Source organism: Gracilinanus agilis, chromosome 3 (genome assembly GCF_016433145.1).
Source record: "Gracilinanus agilis isolate LMUSP501 chromosome 3, AgileGrace, whole genome shotgun sequence".
NCBI lineage: Eukaryota > Metazoa > Chordata > Mammalia > Didelphimorphia > Didelphidae > Gracilinanus > Gracilinanus agilis.
In genome coordinates, this window is record NC_058132.1 from 248,118,752 (window position 1) to 248,138,563 (window position 19,812).

Below are 19,812 nucleotides of genomic sequence, written 5' to 3' on the forward strand. Positions count from 1 at the left end.
TACAAATTCTGATACAAAGTTCATACTTTTTTCTATTTGAATCAGTTTTCTTGCCAAACTCCCTTGTTTTGAGCTACTTTGTTTATAACTAATGTACAGTAGTGCTAAATTGAAATAAAACATATTATAAATCAAAATACAATTCAGAATACTAAGTATAATCATGATTGACAAATAATTTTACATATCTAGTTATTCTTATGTTGCTGTATATCACTTGTAACCTAATTTCTTTTCTCTTTGGTATGACTTAGGATCATTTGAAGATGATGACATCACTCACATTGAAGGAAGTGTAGATCCTGTTCGAGACATCGAAATAATACATGAAGAGCTTCGACTTAAAGATGAGGAAATGATTATGCCCATAATAGATAAACTAGAAAAGGTGGCTGTGAGAGGAGGAGATAAGAAATTAAAACCTGAATATGTAAGTATGCATTTATTTTTGTATTTAGTACCATGTGCTTCCCCCCCCTTTTTTTTTAAGATATACCATTTCACATGTTCAGTGTTTCTATGTGTTCTTTAAAATGATCAAAGGTCACGTAATAATTTTATGAAAAATCATTAGAGTAGACTCCCCCCCTTTCCCCATCCCACCCCCGTAGCCTAAAGTCATACTGACAGGCTAATTAAAGTGTCATTTCTAAGCCACCTTTAGTTAAAAGTTGTGTGTGTGTTTTTTTTTTTAACCATTAACAAAATGAATATTATATAAAAGATTTTATATTGTGATTTCAAGAAGTATGACTCAGTATCGGTATTTCACAAATAATTGCTTTGGGAAGCCAGCCATCTATTCAAAATGAAGATCAAACGCAGAAAGAATATATTAACTATAGAAGGCTAGTTATTTTTTTAAAATTGAAGTGGAAATAAATAGTAAAATTTTTCCCTCCAAAATAATAATCATGGAATTTGAAATTTAAATAGTATTTTAGTGGCATTCTAGTTACAAAAAGTCTTATCTGGGAATCCCACTATTTGATGTCCAGTAAATTCATCTGGGCCAACTGACTTGAATTAACTAAGGGTTGGTTGCTCTCTTGCTATCTTTTTATTTTGAAAATCGGCTCCCTGTTAGTAATTTTTGTTTTTTATTTTCTAGTGCAAAGCACGTTTTCCTTGGCGAATAGATCTGTTTTTTCTCTCTTGTTAGTTATTGTCCATTCCACCCCCAAATAAATTTCCCATCCTTTCTTTTTCTTCTAATATAGTTTTTAAAACCTCCTTTTTCTTGGCCTCACCAGTCTCAGTTCATTCTAAGCTTTAACATTTTTTACACTAAATTTTATAGTTACACACTATAACCTTATTGTCCTCTGTTACTTTACCTTGATTCTGTCTTTTGTATGTATTATAAATTTATATTTTATATATATATATATATATGTTTATATATTTTACATACATACCTCATCAGATAAAATTTGCTTTTTCTTCCGGACAGAATTTCCCTTGTATATTAAGGACTATATTTTGGAGCATCTTCTGCCTCTCCTGGGCTGGCTTTCCCTATAGTATTTTTCTTAGGATTTTACCTCTCTCTTGTCTAAACTTTTTTGAAATTAGTGTTTCCAAAAAGTAGAATTAATGTCAGGCAATCCCTTCTTTTTTTTCCTGTGAAAAACTCTAGGAATTCCCTTTTAGAGTGTGAGCTCCTTTAGGGCAAGGAACTATCTTTTGCCTTTTTTTTTTTTTTTTTTTTTTTTTTTTTGGTATCCTCAGTGCTTGTCACACAGTAGTTGGTTAATAAATGTTTATCGACTGACTAGGAGGGAGTGCTTACTTTCTTGTAAAATTAAGAAAATTTTTCCATGGTTACATGATTCATGTTCTTTCCCTTCCCTTCCTTCCACCCCTCTCCAATAGCCAACATGCAATTCCATTGGGTTTTATATGTGTCATTGATCAAAACCTATTTCCATATTCTTGATATTTGCACTAGTGTGATCGTTTAGAGTTAATATCACCATTCATATCCCCATCAACTCATGTGATTAAGCAGTTGTTTTTCTTCTGTGTTTCTACTCCCACAGTTCTTTCTCTGGATGTGGATAGCCTTCTTTCTCATAGGTCCCTCAGAAATGTCTTGGATCATTGCATTGCTACTATTAGAGAAGTCCATTACATTCAATTGTGCCATAGTGTATCCATCTCTATGTATAAGATTCTCCTGGTTCTGTTCCTTTCGCTCTGCATCAATTCCTGGAGGTCGTTCCAGTTCACATGGAATTCCTCCAGTTCATTGTTCTTTTTAGCACAATAGTATTCTATCACCAACAGATTCCACAATTTGTTTAACCATTCCCCAATCAAAGGACATCCCCATATTTTCCAATTTTTTGTCACCACAAAGAGCACGCTATAAATATTTTTGTACAAGTCTTTTTCCTTATTATCTCTTTGGAGTATAAACCCAGTAGTGGTATGGCTGTGGATCACAGGGCAGGCAGTCTTTTAAAGTCCTTTGGGCATAGTTCCAAATTGCCATCCAGAATGGTTGGATCAATTCACAACTCCACCAACAATGCATTAATGTCCCAATTTTGCCACATCTCCTCCAGCATTTATTACTTTACTTTGCTGTCATGTTAGCCAATCTCCTAGGTGTGAGGTGATACCTCAGAGTTGTTTTGATCTGCATTTCTTTAATTATAAGAGATTTAGAATACTTTTTTTTAAATTTTTGTTTTAACCCTTACCCTCCATCTTGGAGTCAATACTATGTTTTGGCTCCAAGGCAGAAGAGTGGTAAGGGTAGGCAGTGGGGGTCAAGTGACTTGCCCAGGGTCACACAGCTGGGAAATATCTGAGGTCCGATTTGAACCTAGGACCTCCTGTCTCTAGGCCTGGCTCTCAATCCACTGAGCTACCCAGCTGCCCCCTAGAATACTTTTTCATGTGCTTATTGATAGTTTTGATTTCTTTATCTGAAAATTGCCTATTCATGTCCCTTGCCCATTTATCAGTTGAGGATAGAATTTCTCCTCTTTCCTCCATGTTTTGAAGGATGAAATTTTCATGAATTCAAGTCAAGAAATTAATAACTGCTTTTTTGACACCTGTGAAAAAACGTTAGAGAGAAAACATGCAGAACTTGAATTCAAATCCCAGCAAACCACTTAACTTCTCATAACTTCAGTTTCCTCTTATGTAAAATAAGGGAACTAGACTTTTAAAGCCAGTTTTTTAGTTCTAGTTCTAAAAGCTTCTTATCTTTTTAGAGAAAAAACCCAGATCTCATTATATTTTTTAAATGTGCTACATAATGCTTTTTCAGAATAACAGATTTAAAAAAATCTCATCAGGATAGGCATGAATGGATGATTTTGATCTATACTGTTGTAGGGCAACATTGGCAAAGTATTGGCATGTGTGTTGGGCGGCAAAGTGGTCGGGGGAAGCTGCTCTGTTCTCCCTCTTCCCAAAGCCTGAGGACATTTTTTATGTGTCCTGCTCCTCTGTCTTGTTGCCCAAAGGGAATGCTTCCTCCCTCTGCTCTCTGGGGGTAATGTGGGGTGCTTACAGGCAGCTTGAAGTTGTGGTTTGGGCAAGCAAACTTGAAAATGTTTGCCAATGCTATTGTAGGGAATATCCAAATTAATGAATCTAACTGAATGTTCAAATATTTGAGATTTTTAAAAAATTCCTATTTTTATCCTTGGTTTGAGACAGCTTGGAATTTACCATTTGAACTCTATACCATCCTCTATTGTTGAATATCTTCCTCCTTGCCCAGTTACCTCCCATGGATGACAAAATCTTACATTATTCCTATTATCTGTCTCTCCTATTGATTTACTCATCTGCTACTCAATAGAACTTGAGAAAGTCATGTAACCCAAATTAATGTTAACTCATGTCATCTGGACCCTCATTGAAACAAGGATCCTTTAGTCCTAAGTGATTCTCTTTCCCACTTTCCACACAGCATCTTTTTTAAAGGTTGTTTTTTTTTCCTCTTCTCTTCATACCTTCCTTTTATAAGCTTAAAAAAATAGAGGCCATTCATTATATACAATATTTAACATCCCCTCAATGTTGACTTCTTTTCTTTTGCCTTTAAACACACCCAGGCCTCTGTTCTTACAAAACCCTCACTAGACCCTGTCCTGTCAAATTATCCTATATCTTAATCAATTAATAAAGTATTTATTAACCACTTACTATGTATTATGAACTGTACTCAGTAGTCTAAATAACAAGAAAAAAATAAAATAGTCAATTCCCTAAAGGAGCTTACATTCTAACGAGGGAGATAATAGATATATTGATACATAGAAAATATTCACAAAAAACTAACTTTAGAGGGGAAATAGTTGGAGAATCAAGAACTCCCTTATACAGAAGGTAGAAATCTCTTTCTCAACGAAACTCCTAGATAGAATCATTAGGATTTTTACTTTTACTTCTACTCTTATTCCCCAGACCTCTGTGTTTTGGCTTCAAGTTGGTCACTCAACTGAAACTGCCAAAATCTAATGTCCTTTTCTGAATTCTTATTCTTCTAAACTTTAGCATTTGACAATCTTGGCCACTCTTGCCTAGATACTCTCTTCTCTGGGTTTTTGTGATATCATTTACTCTTAGTTCTTCCATGTCTGTGTTCTCATTTTTTTCTTTTTCTTCAAATCCCTCCTCTCCCCCCTCCCCCCCCATTATCAATCTTTTTATATCTTATGTGTGTAACTCAAAATCTATCCCGGTTCATTTTTGTAGTAGTCATTCTTTCATGAGACCTCATCAGTTCACATCTATCTCTTTGCTAAGGATTTACATATTTGTATGGAGCCTGAGTCTTCTGATCTTCAATATGTGTATTGGCTATTGTGTAGTGATTGAAATTCTCAAGAGAAAGTATTTTAAAATTTTAAAATAATTTGCTATTTGGCCAAAGTTGGTCACTCAACTGAAACTGCCAAAATCTAATGTCCTTTTCTGAATTCTTATTCTCAACGAAACTCCTAGATAGAATCATTAGGATTTTTACTTTTACTTCTACTCTTATTCCCCAGACCTCTGTGTTTTGGCTTCAAGTTGGTCACTCAACATCCTAATTATGGTCAAATGACAAATGGTGGCTCCTGGTCTAGGTACCTATATGCATTTTTGAGAACTTATTATTTGACTCCTCTCTTGATCATCTCAAAATGTTTCTGATTGGCAGTCAGCTAATTAAGAGATGGTCCATCATACTCTTTAGTCCTTCCCCAAACTATCAGGTAAAATTTTGCACATAAGCCAGAAAAGTATCATTGCAGAACTTTCATGTTAGAATCTATGAAAGGAATACATTCCTCAGAACAAAGAGAATGCAAAAATCTATAGCCTGAATAGGGCCAGGTCTCAGACCTGGCTCAGGAATTCTCCCTAATATACAGGAATTGATTTGGGACTTTTATAAGCCAGGACCCTGATATAAGAATAACTCATGCCACAGTATATGAAAAATAAATTCTCACAATTGAATAGTTGAAAGTAGAAGTATTGTAGAGATCTTAATATTATAATATCTTAAACAGATCTTATTATCTTTCTCTTTTTCCTGACTTTCTTTTGAGGATACTACCAGTCTTCAAGTCACTTAGGTCAACATCCTCACTGTAATGCTCAACTTTTACTCTCACTCTATCCCCATGGACCCATCATTTGTCGTTCCACATCTATTCTGTCTGTTCTAAATCATTGTCTTAATTCAGGGCCTCGTTACTACTTGTCTGTATTATTGCAGTAACCTCCTATTTGTTCTCCCTGTCTCAAGTCTCTCCAATCCATTCTTTAGACAACTGCCAAAGTGATGTTTCCTAAAGTGCAGGTCTGAATGTTTTACTTCTTAATATATGCCAGTGGCTTTCTCTCATCTCTAATATAAAATATAAGCTTCTCTTTGGTAAGTAAAGCCCTTCAGTTCCTGGACCAAAACTACCTTTTCAGCCTGAGTGTTCATTACTCCCCTTCAAGTACACAAAAGTCTTGCCTAACTTGCTTTCTTATTATTCCTCACTCCTGGACCTCCATCTCCCATGTGTTTGCCTTTGCATGTGTTCTTTCTCAAATACACTCCCTCCTGAAATCTTTCTCTTAGAAGTAATAGTTTATTTCATGACCCATCTCTAGAGCCATCATCTGTATGAACCTTCCTCTCAACATTATCTTGTGTCTGTTTTGCAGAAACCTATATATAAACAACTGTTTTTTTCCTCATTAGACTGTAAGATCATCCCTCTTTCTTTTTTCTCCTTTCCTTTCCTTTCCTTTCCTTTCCTTTCCTTTCCTTTCCTTTCTTTTCCTTTCCTTTCCTTTCCTTTCCTTTCCTTAATCCTCAGTACTTGGCACATAGTAGACATTTAATAAAGGCTTGTGGATTTGCTGATTCATAATGGATAGACTACTGAACCCTCTCTCCCCCAACTCCCATTAAAAACCAACAGAAGAAAAAGGCAGGAAAAACCCTTGTCACAAACATTTTTAAGCAAAATGAATCAACACAGTGTTCATGCCACAAAATGTATGTTTTTTCTTTTTTAACTTCAGTTAAGCTGTAGACAACATATTTCATCTTAGATTTTCAGGAGACGTTGGTCATTGCATTGATCAGAGTTATTAAGACCTTCACAGCTGTTTCTTTATAGTGTTTTTGTCAGTGTTTTAATTGTTCTCTCGGTTCTGCTCATTTTCCTGCCACATTATTTTATAGTATTCAGGATGCCTCTGATATTGCTTCTTGTTATTTTTTTATGGGACAAAACTATTCCATCATATTCACGTACCATAAATGTTTAGCCATTCCATTTGGTAGGTAGTCCCTTAGATTCTAGTTGTGTTTTCTTTTTAATACTCTTTCTATCCTCTTTTTCAGGATCAGAAAGTTTGTGTCCTTTTATCATTTTCCTCTCTTTGGTGTTATCTTCCCTTATCTCTCTCTACTTTCCCTACCCCTATTTGTATCCCTAATGAATGGATAGATTTCTAAACTAAATTGTATGTTCAGTCCTCTTTTAATCATTTCAACTAAGAATAAGATTAATCTCCTCTCTTACCCCACCCCTTCTACCATGCTGGTGTGCTTTTCTCATACTTCTCTGTTAGGAGAAATAGTGGGTTCATTCTTATTTCCTATACTAGTGTATTACTTTTTCCCTTCCCTTTCTTCTTTTCAATGCCCTCAAACAGAACCAATCTACTATTTAGGATTGCTTTTTTTTCATATTTAACTTTGAAAACATTAAAGTTCTGAAAGGACTTTTGATTTTTCCCTCTCAAATGTTAACTCTGTTATCATATAACTTATCCAGGTGCTCAAATAAAATTACCTTTCTTTGTTTCTCTGGAATTTTGTTTGTATTTCAAAGTTCTTATTCAGTGTTAGTTTTGTCATCTAGAATGCTTGAAAGTCTTCTATTCTATTACCAATTTTTACCCCCTATACTGTATTAAACAAAGCTTTTTTGCAGGGTAGCTTTTCTTGGTTTCAAGCCTACATCTTTTTTTGAATTTTGGAATGTTATGTTGGACTCAGTCACTTCTAGAAGTCTATGGTGAAGAGGCTTCTGGTACAGGTGGTTCCAAGCTAAAAGAATAGGTTTCTGCACAGTTCATTACACATTTGAAATAAACCCAAGGGGAGTCAAGATCCTGGAGTGAGAGGAAGCATTAGAATATAGTTCTTCACTCACATTTCCTCAGCAAATGTTTAGAGAATATGCAGGAATGAATTCATATCAGAAAAGCCAAATATTTACAGTGATTCATATTTCTAGCCCAGTACAGCTTAGGCAAAGAGAAGTCTGTAGACACCAGATATATGTTGACCAGGAGCATGCACAGCAGCAATGGCAAACAAGCCAGTATCTAGAGGACTGAGACTGGGCTCCAGGTCATAAAACATGGACTAAAAGGGATCCCAGGGTATCTCTGAGCACATGCTGGTAATACTAATGGGTACCATCTGTCACCTACTGTCCAGTGCCAGAGATCCAGGGTAGAGAGGAGCAAGTTTCAGAATCATATAGTAACTGTGGAGGTATGATCCCTAGAGCTAAAGAAAAGGAGCTAAACTTTTTTTAAACCAATAGAAAACAATAGAGTAAAGAATGGAAAAAGAGGCTAGGAGGAAAAGCTATGAAATAAGAATAAAGAGGTATAGAGTAAAGAATGGGAAAAGAGGCTAGGAGGAAAAGCTATGAAATGAGAATAAAGAGGTATAATATTTTACTCAAGAAAATAATTGCTTAATAATTAGAGTTGGCCAAATGGGAACATCTATAAATAATAAAACAAAGTAAAAAGAAGAAAACATGAAATATCTTATAGGAAAAATGACCAATTTCTATAATGAATTGTTAAACTGCAAAATTGTTAAATAAGGTATTAGAGAATTAGCAAGGAGAAATATAGCATTATATCACAAAGGATCATACATTATGACTAATTTAGATTTATATTGAGAATGTATGTCTGGGTTCAATATGAGGGAAACTAGAATTATAACTAACCATATTAATAATACTCCCCACCCCCAGAAAAATCATATGATTATTTCACTAGATGTAGAAAAAGCTTTTGACAGTATAAATCATTCCTGTCCAAAGACACTAGAAAGTATAGGAACAAATACATTTTAAAAAATATTTTTACCTTCTGTCTTAGAATTGATACCTAGGTATTAGTTCCAAGGTAGAAGAATGGTATGGTCTAAATAATTGGGGTTAAGTGACTTCTCCAGGGTCATACAGCTAGTTATTATCTGAAGCCAGATCTGAAACAAGGATGTCCCATCTGCAGGCCTGACTCTTTATCTACTGAGCCACCTATGTGCTCCTCTAGGTCTAAAATGATTAGTACTATCTATCTAAGGTAAAGAACAAGCATTATCGTTAATAGAGATTAACCAGAAACATTTCTAGTAAGATCAAAGGCAAAGCAAGGATTTCCATTTCCATTTTTAGCAACTACAGATGGTATAAAATACTTGGAATTTGCCTATCCATTAGCAACATGAACATAATTTAAAAATACCCTTCATGCAAATAAAGAGAGATCTACATGGAAAAATATTAATTACTAATGGGTAAATCAAGTCAACAGCAAACAAAGTAATACTACCTAAACTAATTTACTTTTAAAGTGCCATTGCAATTAAACTTAATAGCAAAATTCATCTGATGGCATCCAAGGCTAAGTAAATCAAGGGAATCAGTGGGAAAAAATGGAAAGGAGGGGCCACCATAATCTATATGTTGAAATGCTATAATCATCAAAATAATTTGGTACTGGGTGAGAAAAAGAGTTTAATCAGTGGAACAGATTAGGCAGTAGCATACAGAAGCAAATGAGCACAGTAACCTAGTGTTTATAAACCTCAAAATCCTATACATTGGGGCAAGAATTAACTAGTCAGTAATAATTTTTGGATAAACTGGAAAGTAATCTAGCAAAAACTATAGATACAGCAACTCACACTGAATACCAGGATGAGCTCATGAAATAGGTATGTAATTTAGACATAAAGACTGACATCATAAGCAACTAAATGGAAAATGGAAGAAAATACCATCAGATCTATGAATAAGGTAAGAGTTCAATACCAAATGAGATTTAAAAAGGTTCACAAGAATTAAAATGAATAATTTTTTTACATAAAGTTAAAATGTTTTTGTACAAATAAAACCAGTACAGCTAAAATTAGAAGAAAAATAAGAAGCTAGAGAAGAAAATCTTTGTAGTAGGTTTTTCTGATAAAGGTTTTATTTCTAAGATATGTGAGGGAATTGAGTCATATTTCAAGAAGAAGTCTTTCCCCAGTGTATAAGATGGTCAAAGGATATGAATTGGCAGTTTTTAGAGGAAGACATCTAAACTATCAAGCTGTATGGAAAAAATGCTCTTACTCATTAATAATGAGAAATGCACACTAATATAACTCTACCTTATACTAATCAGTTTGGTTCAGATGACAAAACCAGAAAATAACAAATGATGGATGGGATGTAGGAAAACAGGTACATTAATGCACTGTTGGTAGAGCTAGGAACTGTTATAAATAAATGGGGTAGATAGAGAGGGGTAAACTGAATACTACCACTGCTAATTGGGTGACAGCAGTGATAGTTCAGATATGTGGCTAGAGCAAGAGATCTGAGTCTTGCCACCTAGCTAGATGTTGAACCACCTCCCTCCTTTATAACAGTGCCCAGGCAGGATCCTTCAGGTTAATGGATGAATATCCCTCTCAGGTCCCACCTGGGGTTGATTAATGATGGTTATTGGGCTCTATTAGCCTTGGACACGTTTATCTGACTGCTGTGTTGCTCCCTTCCCAGAGAAGTGATGACACAACCACTCCAGGAAGGTACTTGAATAGTTTTATCTATATTTTTAGCAAAGAAGGAATATTAGGAAATGGGAAGAGGAATTGGGAAACCCTAAACTAATGTTGATAATAGTAATCCCTCAGACCTGTAGGCAGGTGAGTGATTCTGGCTTGTTTAGCTCCTCTGCCTCAGCCTGGCCACAGCCAAACCAGAGCAAGCAAGCTGCTGTTTGATGTCTTTCAGCTTCTTCTTCTTGCCAGATGTTATGCCTACACAGCCTTCAGGTACCACCCCTTTCCACCCACTTCTTCTCCTGTCCACTTCCCAGATCCCTGGGCCCTGAGAGACCTAGATATCTAAAGATGTTTGAATTCCTAAATATCTAGGGGACAGTAGAATAAGAAGATTGATGGTCTGGGTACAGGTTGGCAGTATTAATCAGGTACAAGACAGGAGTTCTTGCAAGGTTGAACCAAGCAAGCCTCAGATCCCAATAGATCAGGGTCTACAGATCTCAGGTCCAAGGGAAATGAAAGGAACCAAAAGCTAGGGCTTCCAGGGTATTTATACCCCCTGGCCAACCGCTTTCTCCCCTGTCCTCATGGCCTCTGGGAACATTCTGATGTTCAGTGGTCTTCACCTGTCAATCAAGGTTGAGACTCTCTGCTCCCAGAGTTTCAATATAACAGAACCAACCATTCTGGAATACAATTTGGAACTATGCCTATAAAACTATTAAACTATATATACCTTTTCCTCCAACAATAGTGCTGATAGGTCACTACCTGAAAGAAATAAAAAGAAACGGAATAATTGTCTTAATTGATGTTTACAAATGCCATTTACCTCTAATGACTCTGCCCTTTCATAGGTAATCTTTATATTCAGATTATTCTCTTTCCTTATGTTTTTGCCAGCTTCTATAGAGTTTCCTGATCTCTGTAACCCTTTTGTAAAGTATCCTTTTGCTTGTCTTTGTAAATTTTGCATCTTCTTTTTCTCTCAATAGAACTTAAATTCCATGAGGTCTGAGAGGGATTTAAATTTTGTATTTGCTTTTCTATTGCATAGCATAGTGCTTTGCATATAAATCTTTGAATGAAGGAATGAATGTATGAAAGGAAACTCAATTACTTCTGTACAAGACTGGAAAGAGGTGAGGGTGCTGAGGATTATATTGAAAAGCATGTTTCAGGAAAAAAATGAGACCAAAGGTTTGTAGATACTTTTATATCCTGAATACTTTCTTTAAGAAATGAGCCAATATGACAAAGAATTTGAAATTGATAGGATGCCTATCAATTGGGGGATGTTGATCGATTTGCAATACATGATCATGATGTAATATTATTGTGCTATAAGAAATGACAAGCAGGATAATTTCAGAAAAGCTTGGGAAATCTTATATAAACTGATGCAAAGTGAAATGTACAGAACCAGAAGAACATTATACACAGTAATAACAGTATTGTACAATGATCAACTGTGAATGACTTCCCTACTCTGATTAAGATGATGGTCCAAAATAATTCCAAAGGACCCATAATTCAAAATGCTATCCACCTCCAGACAGAGAGCTTTGAATTATGAATGCAGAGGGAAGCTTGCTTTTTAAACTTTGTTTCTTTGTGTGTGTGTTTTCTTTTGCAACGCCATATATATTTTACATGATTTCACATGTGTAATTGATATATAGCTTGTCTTCTCAAGGAGTCGAGGGAGGGACAGAATTTGTAACTCAAAAATTTAAAAATGAATGTTAACATTGGGAAATAGTTAACTAACTAAATAAAAAATATTTATAAATAAAAGAAATTAACCACGTAGGCACTATACATGGGTTTCACCAAATATCTCAAAAAATGGCATTAACTATATTTTAGGACACAAGAAAAACTTGTCATTGATATTTGAGCATTATGTACATATGTGGAGAGAAAGGGTGGAGCATAAAATGTTTTTAAAAAGCTTGGCAAGAGAGCCAACAAATTAAAATCATCTGACTGGTATTTAAGGATAAAAGCAAAAGAGGAAAATAAGCAAAATCTTTTAACAATACCAAAAACAGTAGAGGTACCAGTCTTGTGCTATAAAACCATAGTTCCAGATATAGAGTTAATAGAAGTGTTGTTTGTCCTTCATTTTTGAAGAGATCATTATGGGGTAATGTCATGAAGTTGTATTTTAAGTGAGGCAGAGCTTTGCAATGTTGTTAGCCTCACTTTCTCTTTCAGACTCATTCACGTCCAGTGGTAGGACAAAAAGTCAGCATGACTGATGATGGCATGGCTCAGGAGGTACTGGATGATGTAAATACTTTTGAAAGAAACCATATTGGGCCAGGATAGTTGCCAGTTACTGAGGTTGGAATGCAGAATGCAGGGGTGGCTTGAGACCAAAAAATCTGTTAAGAGCACCCTGTAAATTGAGGCTGATTCCTATTCTCAGGATCTCAGTCTGGAGAATGGTGGGAGAGTAGGCATTTCGAAATTGTCTCTAAGCTAAGATTAACTTATACCTCATAGGAATAGTTACCTAGGCTCATTGCTCATCCAGTACTATCAGCATCCATTCCTATACATTATCAATAAAATACAACTTTCCAAACACCAACAAGAAGATAAATATTGAAGATCAACTTTGTTAAGCCAAGCCAACTTGAATTGAGCTAAAACATCCAGCAGCTGAGGTCAGGCCTTTAGGCCTGGCTAAGCAACTAACCTGGCAAGTTCAGTGAATTAGCTTCACTTGAAAACTCCTTACGATCTATTATTATAGGCTTAGTTAGTTAAACAAGATTCTAGGATTCATTCCCAATCCCTCTTTCCTCTTTATTTCAACCCATCCTTTTCCTATCCTTGTTTACCTTCATTAAATAAGTTAAAAAGAGAGGAGCCTGTACTAACCTGATCTGTGTTGAAGATTCTTAGGGGAAAGGTGTCAGTTAAAACTTCTCCTTTCCTTCATCAAGCTCATTCAAGTGATTATGGATCTTATATCATCAGGATCAATATCACAACCAACAAATCGAAGTCAGTTATAACATCTTTAATAGTTTGAGTTTACTAGTACTCATTACATCTAAAAAACTGAATTTACTTAGTACTGACAGTTGGGGAAGAATTTTTGCTTTCTTATTGGTCAGTTGTGAAGGAGGAATCAGCCAAGTGGTGGGGCCTGTCAGCTGGTTTTAACACAGACCACACCCAGCTGCAGGGTTACTCAATCCTATTTAAAGCAACATCATTTAACTGTGTTAAACCACCTAGATAAGAGGTCTCATAACCTCCTTTACAATGACCTTGGTCTTTTATGTCTTAACCAAGCTTTTAAACCACCCCAGTGACTTTCAGCTACCTTAATGGCAGTTGGAACAAAATGTTCTCACCTGCCCATTCTGGGGGTTAGAGGGAAAAGAGGGGGTTGAGAGAAGAAGGAATCTTTTTGTGCTTGGAGTATACATTTCCTTAATTAACTGCCAGGTTTGAGGCTTGTCAATTATCATTAGCCTGTTTGCCCAGAATGTTTTAACTGGGTTGTAGCTTCTGTCCATGCCACTGCTTCTTTTGATGAACTATATGTACCTTTCTATCTCACAATTAACTGAAAGATGTAGAAGATACAAGATCCCACTGTATATGTCATTTGTTAATGATAAAGAATTTATAAAAGTGTATGTAAAACTATCTTTCCATGATTTAATATTTCTATGTTATAAATATTAATATTGCATAAAATTATATTAAAAATGTATAAAGTATTTACAGAAAAGTGTAAAGAAAACATTTTATTCAATAGAGCAAAATACTACCCTAAGGATTCTCTTCCAACAATACAACTACAAGAAGTTATACGTCAAGAAATGCTAATGATAGCAATAGTACATGAAGCATAAACAGCATAAGCAAAGTGGGGAAAAACTTAATGATATAATGATCATCATCTTATTTGGAAGATCCTAGAAAATCAGCAAAGTTAATTGAAACAGTACTTTCAGTAAAGCAGGAAGATATAAAATGGACTTATGAAAATCAACAGTATTTCCATATAGCAATAACAAAATCCAGGAAAAAATAATAGCAAAGAGTGTCCTATTTTTAAAAGATGCAAAATGTGTTTACATTTGTATCTTGGAGTCAGTCTAGGACACCCAAGACTTGAATAGATGAAATTACAAAATAATCTTTTAATCAAAAAAGATCTGGAAGGATATTTGGTACTCATAGTTGTGTCATGACAGTATGACAAAAAAATAGTTACACTTCATAGATTAATTTATAAATTGTTTTACCAATCAAATTACTAAGAAGCTACCAAAATAGTAGAAAAATTCATTTGAAGGAATTCTAGTTCTACTATTAGGAGCTTAAAAATTTTTTTTTCTTTAATAGACACCTTTGCCAACCTGGTCAATCCAATGGACCCCTTCTAAGAAAGCATTTTTAAATGCATAGTATGAAATCTGTTTGTTGTTGTAATTTTTTTTAAAGTAATTTATGTTTGGGTGGTACCAAGATGAAGTAAAGGCTGACTCTGAGCTCTCCTAAAATCTCTTTGAGCCTGAACTCTACCCAAATCCCCTCCAAACAACTTTTAATTCCTCAAAATAAATTCTAGAGCAGCAGAACCAACTAAAGGATCAGAAGAAAGTTTTTAGACCAAGACAACTTAGAAGGTTGGCAGGAAAGGTCTATGTCTGGACTGAGAATGGAGCACAAGCCTTACTGTGGCAAGCTAGCAGCAGGCCTTGAGAATGCCTGAATCCACATCTATACTTTACAGAACTCTTAAGCCTACAAGATGGTAAGGATAACTACTAGTTAGAAGGAGGTTACAGAAGAACCTTTGTTGGTACTGGATATGAGACTTTGTTGTATTATCCATAAGAAGTTCTGAGCCATTGTCTCAGGGTAGAGAGGAACACTTACTCACTAGAGCATGCAAACTCAAATGAGCATGGCCCTCATCACAGTTCCAGGGCAAAAAAGAGTTCTTATGGTCTCTCACAGAACAGAACATAGGCCAAGAAAGCTTTCACCACACTTTGATCATACCACTTTGGAAAAACTGAAGGCATAAATTTTGCATAAAGAGAACCTTAAAAAGTCTACTAAAATGAATTGAATTAATTACTTTAGTAGCGTTGTAGAATATAAAATAACTTTACATACATCACCAGAATTTCTATAAATTACCAACAGAATTCAGGAAGAACTAGAAAGAAGAATTATATTTAAATTACCTGTAGAACAAATCGAATATTTGGGAGTCTGTCTACAATATACCCAAAGGAATTGAATGAAAATAATTATATGAAATTTTATCAAAATAAAACCAGAACTAATTAAATAGAGTAATATTAACTATTCCTGGATAAGCATTGCTAATATAATTTAAAAAAACTAAATTTATTTTCTGTGACATGCCAATAACATCATTTTATCAAAGCATTATTTTATATAGGTAGAAAAAGTGTGAATGAAGGGTGCTGAGATAGTATCAGATCTTACATTATTATATAAATCAATATTCATCACTTAAAAATAGAATCATCTATTAATAGAATAGATTATCTACAAAATATATAGAAGTAAACAAGCACAGTAGCCTACCATTTGATTAATACAAAGACCCCAGTTACTGAGCTAAGAACTATTCAACAAAAACCACTGGGAATACTAATAAGGAGTTTGGCAGCTCTTAGGAAAAGGTCAAAAACACCCATATAACAATTAAATTCCTAGTGGAAATGTAACTTAAATATAAAAGGTGCTATATTATAAACAGATTAGAACAGCAAGGAAGAAATTACCTTTCTTAGCTAAAGAGAAAGAGTTCATAACCAAAGAAAGATAGGATTAGAGAAAATAAATTTTGACTACATAAGATTAAAATGCTATTGTACAACCTTTATCAGTGCAAATAAAATGTGAAAATTTCATAAGTTTCTCTGATAAAGATCTCCTCTAGACTACTAAAGGAACTAATATGACTAAGGGTCCAATTGATAAATGGTTAAATGGTATTTTTCTTTTAAAAGGCATAAAATTTTTATCCTTTGTTTTTCAAATTACCCACATTTTTCCTATATCTTTTGAGAGCTATTTTGTATAATTATATTTTTAAAAAAGAGAGAAAGAAGAGAGAAAAATCAGCAAAATCACTCAATGCATTGAAAAATTCTGAAAAAATATGCAGTGTACCACTCCTCTTGACTGCCAACGAATGTGGTTGGGGTGTCTTCTCATTTCTCTATTTTGGGGCCATTCTTCTTTGTAATCTTGGAACTGTCCCTTTAAGTTGTTTTCAGCTTGTGCTTTCCTTTTTCATTATTTTATTTATTGTATAAATTGTTTTCTTATCTGTGCTTACTTGTATATATTTTCTTTGTTTGTGCATTGCTTATTTCGTGGGTTTTTTCCATATTATATTGTAAACTTGTTTAGAATAAGAATTGTCTTTTGCCCTTTTTCATATCCTAGTGCTTCTCACAATGCTTGGAACATAATAAACAGTTAATAATCTCTTATTGATTGACTGACTGACATGACCAGAATTGCCCGTTAGGAAAATTGGCGGCTATATTGAGGATGTATATTATATGAAAAGGGTTTATGCAGGGAGATCAATCAGGAGGCCATTGGAATAGTTTACAACCTAAATAAGTTGAGGACCAAGTGAGAAGAGAGAAGGTCCAGGTGATGTTATAGAATGGACACAACAATATTTGGCAGCTGATTAGATATGTAGATGAAAGGAGATTAGGGAAATGAAGATGACATCTGGGATGCAATCCTGAAGTGATGGGAAGGATATTGCCTTACTTGACAGAAATGAATTGTCCAACCAGACCAAATTGCCCTATCATTCCACAGACACATTCCAAGCTTTTCTATCTCTGTCCTAAATATCTTTACTACTTAGTCAGATTGTATTTTGTATTATACTTATTTGTGAACATATCTTATTTTTCTTTCCATGATTTACAGTATCTCTGGACTCAGAGATTCTGGGTTTAAATCTTGACTCTTGCTTAGGCTCTTCGTGACCTGTGGAAAATCACTTAACCACACTTAGTCTTAGCTTCATCATCTGTGAAATTACTACATAAGGCCTCTGAGGATTCAATGACCGCTAAGGTTCACTCTACTCTAGATCTATGCTTCTATCATCCTTATGTCATTTCTTTTATAGGGAGGGATTCTCTCTGTGTTTGGGAGGATGACATGAAATGATAGTTGTAAATAACTTGGAAAGCTGAAAGCAACATTATACTAATTATTGTTATCTTTTTCACTGTCCTTTCACCCTCATCATTTGAACAATGCCTCTCTTATTTTAAGTGTCCAATTATTTGTTAAGTTCAATTTAATTTATTGAATTAAAAGGAAAATTCATTGAAGTGACACTTCAGACCAATTACAGGTGCATTTTAAAAGAGGTAGGTAATCTGTAAAGAGGATAGTTGTAGTTAAGCTACAAGATGACCAAGGCCTCTACTAGAGATTTGACTCTAAGAATAGAAAAAACAGATCATGAATGAAAGTTGAATAGAAAAGTAAAAAATGACTATCAGGCCAAGATGGAAGAGTAGAGGAGGAGCATCAGAATCTCTTTGAAAATCTCCAACCAATTTTAAAATTAAGTTTCCAAAATGAATGCTAGAGCAGCAGAACTAACAAAGATATAGCATTGGCATGAGTCAATTTTACTACAGAAGACAGTTTGGAAGCCTGGGAAAGAAAGTCTCTTTCACTGGAGGAAGAAGGTAGAGTAGTCTGTGAGAAGGCCTAACCAACAGCATAGCCCATCCATGAGTCCCCCTCTCTCCTCACTGCTTAAAATTCTTAACCTGAACACAAGCTGACAGTGAAACCCAAAGACTCTGCTTTAGGCACTAACAAAAGCTTCTCTATATCCACCCCATTGAAGTTCTGATCCCCAGTGCAACCTAGTGCCTATAACTGGTGCAGGCCTGCTGTGAGACCCTTGGTGAGGCCCTGAGTACTAAGACAAGCCCACAGTGTGGCCCTGTGTCCTGACAGTGTGCCTGGCCTTGTAAGCCAACAGCAGGCCCTGAGAGAGATACCGAGTCAGTAGTGGAAAGTGGCTTCCAGAGCTCTTAGCCCACAGGCTATCATACCATCTTGGAAGAATTGAAACTTTTGGACACTCAGAATTAGATCTGAGGATAGCAGCAAGAGAAAAGTAAAGGAAAAGACTGGGAAAACAAGCAAAACCAAAAGAAATTCCACCCAACCATTGAAAATTATTATGAAGACCAAGTAGATCAAGACACAAACTCAGAAGAGGACAACGAGATCAAAACAACTACAAGTAAAACTTCATAGAAAAATGCAAATTTTTCTTAGATTCTGGAAAAGCTCAAAAAAGATTTTAAAAATCAAATAAAAGAGGCAGATGAAAAATAGGGAAAAGAAATGAAAATGAAACAAGAGAAAATAAAATCTTAAAAAGGCAGAATTGAACAAACAATAAAGGAGGCACAAAAATCTACTGAAAAAGAATAACTCTTTAAAAAGGAGAGCTGGAACTGAGAAAAATAAATAAATAAAAAGGAGAGTTGGCCAATTAGGAAAAGAAGTACAAAAATCCAACAAAGAAAAGAAGTTCTTAAGAAGTAGAAATTGGCCAAATGAAAAAGGAGGTCCAAAAGCTCCCTTAAGACAATAATTCCTTAAAAATTAGAATTAAGTAAGACCTAATAAACTTAACGAAACATCAAGAAACAATAAAACAAATTCAAAAGAATGAAAAAAATAGAAGAAATATCTCATTGGAAAAACAGTTAACCCTGAGAAATAGATCCACAAAAGATAATTATTTAAGAATTATTGGACTATCTGCAACCCATGATTTAAAAAAAACACCCTAGATTATATTACAAGAAATTATCAAAAGAAAACTTCCCTGATATTTTTGAACCCCAAGATAAAATAGAAATTGAAAGAATCAGCCAATCACTTCCTGAAAGAGGACCCCAGAGGAAAACTCCCAGGAATATTATAGCCATGTTCCAGATTTCCTAGGTTAAGAAGAAAATACTACAAGCAGCCAGAAAGAAATGTCAAATATCATGGAGCCACAGTCAAGATTACACAAGATGTAGCAATTTATACAATAAAGTATCAGAGGACTTGGAAAATGATATTCTAGTAAGCAAAGAAGCTAGGTTTTCAAATAAGAATCACTTACCCAGCAAAACTGAGCATATTTTATCATGGGGGGAAAATAGTCACTTAATGAAATAGAGGATTTCCAAGTAATCCTGATGAAAAGACCAGATCTATTCAGAAAATTTGATGTTCAAATACAGGACTCAAGAGAACCATAAAAATGTTAACAGCTAAGAGAAAATTTAAGAGATTCAGTGAGGTCAGACTGTTTGCATTGCTATATAGGAAGATATTTGATAACTCTTAAGGATTTCATTATTAGGGCAGTTAAAAGGGTTATTCATAGAGGTTGCAGG

At 34.8% G+C, this 19,812-nt stretch overlaps 1 protein-coding gene across 1 annotated transcript in view; it reads left to right on the forward strand.

The window, feature by feature from the left end:
- OLA1 (Obg like ATPase 1) overlaps positions 1–19,812 on the forward strand; it is a 274,336-nt gene that overhangs the window by 163,919 nt on the left and 90,605 nt on the right. The window contains exon 5 of the mRNA XM_044669784.1: positions 255–430. Coding sequence (XP_044525719.1) covers positions 255–430 — 176 coding nt within the window. The remainder of the gene's footprint in view (positions 1–254; positions 431–19,812) is intronic.